Here is a 6,588-nt window from a genome sequence, read left to right on the forward strand (position 1 = left end):
TTTAAATTCCTAAATAATAATATGTTTGCCTTGTAAATGATTTTATGAGTAAATTAATTAAATTAATTGTTAAAAACTAATTAACTCCACAATCATTCTTAGTTATTAGATTTTTCTAATCCAACGACCCAAATTTAGTGATACATTTACACTATATTTAGGTATCACATTTAATTCTAACATTTTATATATATATATATATATATATATATATATATATATATATATATATATATATATATATATATATATATATATATATATATATATATATATATATTATTTTTTCTATTAACATTATTGTTTTTGAGAAATAAACAAAAAAGGTTATTTTAAAACCGCGTGAAAGCCACATTTCTTATAGTATCGATGGATTCGATGTTGAAGTGACCTACACCATTCGTCACTAATATTATTTGGTCTGGAATAACAAAAGTGCACCATCTCCCTACTACGTCAAAATACTATTCCCCCACATACCAGCTGTTTTACAACCAATATATATCATCTCACCAACTTAAAGATTACTTAGGTCACCTTCCTCCTCATCTTCCCTTAAACTTTCGAACACCCTATAAATACAACAATCTTCACTTCTTCTATCTTCACATCCACTTAACCAAACAAAGAAACGCAAACATTTCTGAAAATGGTGTTTTCTTCTTCTTCTTCTTCCTCAGGGCTTCCAGGTTTCTACCTGGTACTCCTATTTCTTGTGGGTACTTCAATTGTCTCCGCTGATTTCTACAATGAGTTTGATATCACTTGGGGTAACGGCCGTGGTAAAATACTCAATGGTGACCTCTTAACGCTCTCCCTTGATAATTCATCTGGCTCCGGCTTTGAATCAAGAAATGAATATATGTTTGGAAAAATCGATATGCAGCTCAAGCTTGTAGCTGGAAACTCTGCTGGCACTGTCACTGCCTACTATGTAAGTTACTTTTTAAGTTTTATCTCTCGGGGAGTTTTACTATTTGTAAAAACGAGAAGCAAAAAAGATACTAAACATGGTTTTTTGTGATTGTCTTGCAGTTGTCTTCGAAGGGGTCAAACTGGGATGAGATTGACTTCGAGTTCTTGGGTAATTTGAGTGGTGATCCTTACATTCTACATACAAATGTATTTAGCCAAGGAAAAGGGAATAGAGAGCAGCAATTCTACCTTTGGTTCGACCCCACTGCCGACTTCCACACCTATTCTATCCTCTGGAACCCTAAAAGCATCGTGTAAGTATCTTCGTATGTTTATACTATACATATAATAAGCCATTAAGCTATCCTGGTTCATTTTGTTCTATTATTCAATCTTTTATTGATGTTCCTTTTTCGATTTTTCAGATTTTCTGTTGATGGAACACCCATTAGGGAGTTCAAGAATGCTGAATCGATTGGAGTACCGTTTCCAAAAGATCAACCTATGAGAATACACTCTAGTTTATGGAATGCTGATGATTGGGCGACCAGGGGTGGGCTTGTTAAGACTGATTGGAGTAAAGCTCCCTTCACTGCTTCATATAGAAACTTTAAGGCCGATGCTTGTGTTGTGTCTTCTGGGAAATCGTCTTGCGGTGGCTCTGACAACCCGGCATGGCTATCAGAGGAGTTGGATAATACGAAGCAGGAGAGACTAAGATGGGCACAAAAGAATTACATGATCTATAACTACTGCTCGGATTCCAAGAGATTTCCTCAAGGATTTCCCCCCGAGTGCAAATCGGCATAAGGAGAGTTGAATTTATACATATTAATTTTTCTGTTGTGTTTAATATTATATTCGGAAATTGAATTCATAATCTTTTTGCATGTCAACAATGAATAAACAAAACAATATTGGAATTTGCACAACGGGTTGAAGTCTTGTTGTTAGCATTCATTAGTGTGATTTAATTTTTCGTGTCCTTTTATATGATATCCTCCGTTTAGGTTCTTGCGTTGATAATAAGCTGGAGTGTTATTCAAAATTAACTATATATTTCTACGAATTTACTTTATCCAAAAAGTAAAGTGACTAAATATTGTCCTTGTCATTTAAAATTTAAAATTAGTATGAGGATTGTTAGGATGAAAAATAGAAGGATATTTAATTTTTCTTAAATTTAATAAAGTTAAATCCGTTTAGTGACATCTTAAATGAGAAAATCTACATACTATATTATTGATCAAACAATGTTGGAACCATCGGTGTAGCTGGGGAAATCCTACAGAAAATTGTGGTTGTCATTTTGTCCAAAGATCTAAGGACATACATCTATCTTTTTTTATTGAAAGCAACTTGCCATGAAATGTTAGTATCCGACATTTCAACCCGAGTTGTTAAACTATGAAGTGAAAGCCCATTCCTAGATCTTTTGAATAACAAATATTTGGAATAACACTACTAGAAAACTGGGCACTTACCGACGCTTTTATCTGTCGGTAAACCAACTTCCGACGGAATTAGGTTTGTCGTTAAATGTCTTGTTGGTTAAATATTACTGTCGAAATTTGTTGAACTTCTTCAACCAAATTAACAACGGGTAGGACTGAGTACCGACTTACACATTTAGTGACCAATTCCCTACAAATACCTTTTAGTGAGGGATTATCGAGGGACACTTTTAGTGATCGATTACCAACGAAATCTTTTGAAAGATTATCGGTTGATACTCCTAACTTTTCGTGATAGACGTTTCTGTCAATATTCCGTCATGAAATATTTTTTTTTAAGTTAATAAAAGATAAAAAAAAATCCAATAGTTTTTTTTCCACACACAAATGCAGAAGACAAACTAAAGTGAATATATATATATATATATATATATATATATATATATATATATATATATATATATATATATATATATATATAAATATATAACATCACAAAATACGTTCACGCCACATGTCATTACTATATTTGTTTAAACGTTTAATAATATAGTTTAATAATACATTAAAATTGATATTCCAACATATCTAATTAAACAACCATAATCCACATATAGTTACTAATTGTCTAAACATAACTAAAAAACGTCAGAAAATATGATCACCAATTGTTTAGATTAGAACCATAAACTAATTTCTTTATGGCAGATTTTCGAAGAAATTGTTTTTCTAGAAATAAATCGCCATTTGTGCTTCAACCAAGGCATATTGTAGATTTGGAAGATGGAAGGAAGACTCAAAGGAATAGGCAGAGTGTGAGTTCTTTGGTTATTTTTGTGTTGTTTTTATTCTAGTGCTATTAATTTCCTTTACCGATTTGTGTATGTGTAAACTCATTGGTTCCTAATATGAGGTTCCATCTCTTTCTCTTTCAAATTGGTTGCATCCATGGATATCTTTTTCAAATCGGCTTCATAAAATTATTTTTATTCTTTCTTTACCCTTCTCCATTTCTTCATCATATTTCTTCTAATAAAATAGGTGCTTTAGATGGAATTAGAGAGGTTCCTAAGGAAGGACTTGATCGGAATGATGCTGAAAATTGGTTCGTATAAGTTCATAACATGCTTTAGAAAAGTTCACATAAAGTTTTTGTAGAAATCCTAAAGAGAGAGAAAAAAAAGAGGTGGTGAATCGGTTAAAGCCCTAGTGACTGACACAATTGAAACCGAGAGGTTCTTCACCAAGTTCCTCCAAAATGAGGTACTCCATAAAATTAGTATCAATCCAAATGTATCTATTCTTTTTGCACATGTTTCTATCTCATAAGGAGTTTGATTTATTCATTGGCTTTAAGATTTCTTCATATTTGTCCAGGTGGAAGCAAGCATTTAGTATGCTTTTATTCATGAAGGTCCAGGGCAATTATTATAAAATGTTCTCTTTTCAGCTTGTTGATTATTTAAGTTACAGGATTGAAAATGAGAGTGATAATATATTATTGGTGATTTTGTACTATTTCCTTTAATGTGGTGCATGTTATTTAAATGTAATATATTCATGATTGCCATAAATGTGATAGCCCTTGCATAAAAAGCCCTGCATCTGGACATAGAATAACACACAATTTCCTGACAAGTTGTGACTACCCAACTGCTCCCACGAGCATAATCATTGTCAAAACCAAAAATCGCATGACACTTAATTTCCTAAAACAGCTTAGGTGCACAATCATCCGTTGAAACACCCAAGAGACTTATAACCACCCTCAACACTGACCTCCTGGTACTCTTACCAGCATATCACTACCCCATGTCAATCTAAACAACTATAGGTTATCAACAACCTTAGGACTATCAATAGTACTGAGGACTATCAGCAGTCTTGAAGTTATTAGCAACTCTGTAAATACTCATAAAAACCATCACTTGCTAAGACTCAACTAGTCTAGCATGTACCTTACTATGACATATGTAATATAGTGAAAGAACTCACACGAAACCTTATCATGAAATAAACAAGAATCGATTAAGAAGAATCCAAATAATGAACTGCTAATAAACCATAATGCTTTTCCTGCAAGTTAACACCTTACAACTTCCTGACCCAACCTGTCGGTCACCAAGCCACGAGTGAAAACACTATATTGCTCAAACACCCGTCTATGCCACACGATTAACAAACCAACACACAGGTCTCCACTACACAACTGTCAGCCCTACTCATAAAAGTGAAATCCACGATGGCTCACGCCACGTCGTGATCCCATCTATCCATTAGGATGAGAAGCTCACAACTCCTCACCGTTCTTGCCATTACCCAACCACAAACATGAAGACTCCCCACCAACATCCAATGGGCCTAAAGACACACTACCATCATCCCACTGACTGATATGAACCTAGTCAACATCCCACTCAACACTTTGCCAAAATACAGGAGCCATACCATTCTGAAACACACACTCTTCCATGATCCACTGCTACCAATGCTTCATTAAATGGGACATGACTGCGCCAACCAGAAACAAGAAAGACAATTGAACGCTCGTTCCAACTTGAAAACACAATATTTCACACTCTCTAGGAGAAAACATAACGTCATCGCCGACTATGTTCCTTCTTAATCGTGACCTTACCCAAAAGGTGACATACGGATGAATCGAAAGAAACGACGAACCACAACCACTATTAGACACATACTTCTAACAACCACAAAAAGATCCCACACATTAAAGAAGCTGAACAGATCCCACAAATCCACAAAAGACCAGTTAACCTTCCAATTTCAGAAAGGATTCCAGAAATTAACCAAAAGTGTTGCAAAATCCTGATCGAATCAATCCTAATTCCAACCCTATACATTTGACTTACCAAAAACTCAACTTTTCGAAGGCCACAGACATGCCTAAAAACCAATCAGTGTCGCTCCTATATCCGAACTCCCAATAGCCATGGACGACAGGCAACTCAAGCCTACTAGAAACATCAATTCCACAACCAAACAATCGAGAGTACACATACACATGGATCAAGTTGTATACCTTACAAAATTTTGCGAAAGGTCGACGCATCAATTGTACCTTCAACTGATACAACTTAAAGCCTTCGAATAACTTCAACTATTGATGATGAACGAAATAAAAATGATCGAAAACATGATGAAGACTAAACCCGATGATCTCGCACATACTGAACAAATCCAATGTGAAAATACTCTTACCGAACACTGAGGGTGATCCATAATTTCCCAACTCAACCAAAGATAACTAACCCATATTGCGAGATAACCATGCTTCCTATAACCGATGCATAATTAGAGTAGTGCAACGCTTCTCCATTCATATACCTGGAGCTACCAAAAGGGTCTACTTACCACAACACGTTCATTGCCCATCAATTTTCTGTTGCGAGGACAACATATGCATCCTTGAATACAAATTGTGACATCTCAATTTTCACAGCCTTTTTAAAAATTTTAGTTTATGCTTATTTAAAACATTTTTTATTGCAGAATTGGTCCCAAAATATCGTAGACATGATATAATATAAAAATCAAGGTAATTCAGAAGATTATATATTTTAAATGTCTACGATGTAATAACTGATACAAGAAACATAAGCATAAACGAATACTTACAAAGTCTCAATATACTAACGATCTACATCTCCTTGAATCTCTCAGTAGATAATTACATTATCTATCAGTACCTTCACATCGCTACTCGTGATACAAAGAAACTGAGTGGGTTAGGCATCGGAGTCTGGTGAGCATATATGGTTTTCAACCCATAATAATATTATTATATTGTTTTATGTATACACGCCAAACAAATTAAATCCCCATTGCCTATTCTCATTCTTTGATCCTACAATGAGAATCGCAAGGGATCTATCCTTAGGATTTTTATAACAACGAATAGATCACATTGCCTTAGGGATTCCTCAACAATTCATGTTAGTGAGGCAATCATGAGGGGGATAGAGTACTCGAATGAACACACAATCCATACTCCTAGATAATATGATTAATCATTAACACTTACAAATTGCAAGTCTACTAGTGTTCCACTAGAATATCTAGAATAGTCCGTGGTTGTTATCTATACTCTGCTAGATTGTAGCAACCCAAATTTCCAATATTTTTTTTTCATTTTAAATAACCAAATCATTTCCATAAGATATAAAATTCCATTCACATTTGTTTTCAAAATCTATGA

The 6,588-nt window shown here is 34.3% G+C and overlaps 1 protein-coding gene across 1 annotated transcript; it reads left to right on the plus strand.

The window, feature by feature from the left end:
• Positions 1 to 568: 568 nt before the first annotated feature.
• LOC145066586 (putative xyloglucan endotransglucosylase/hydrolase protein 23) lies at positions 569 to 1,847 on the plus strand. The gene is made up of 3 exons (XM_079013881.1): positions 569 to 934; positions 1,036 to 1,229; positions 1,341 to 1,847. Exons 1-3 carry the CDS (start codon positions 650 to 652, stop codon positions 1,723 to 1,725), a joined length of 864 nt encoding a protein of 287 aa, XP_078870007.1. The 5' UTR covers positions 569 to 649; the 3' UTR covers positions 1,726 to 1,847.
• Positions 1,848 to 6,588: the final 4,741 nt, after the last annotated feature.

The sequence above is a fragment of the Lactuca serriola genome, chromosome 8, assembly GCF_051521515.1.
Source record: "Lactuca serriola cultivar US96UC23 chromosome 8, Lser_US96UC23_V15, whole genome shotgun sequence".
Taxonomy (NCBI): domain Eukaryota; kingdom Viridiplantae; phylum Streptophyta; class Magnoliopsida; order Asterales; family Asteraceae; genus Lactuca; species Lactuca serriola.

Coding starts and splice junctions, on each gene's coding strand:
- LOC145066586 (XM_079013881.1), top strand. CDS start 650: ATGGTGTTTTCTTCTTCTTCTTCTTCCTCAGGGCTTCCAGGTTTCTAC. Junction 935..1,035: donor GCACTGTCACTGCCTACTAT/GTAAGTTACTTT, acceptor ATTGTCTTGCAG/TTGTCTTCGAAGGGGTCAAA. Junction 1,230..1,340: donor TGGAACCCTAAAAGCATCGT/GTAAGTATCTTC, acceptor TCGATTTTTCAG/ATTTTCTGTTGATGGAACAC.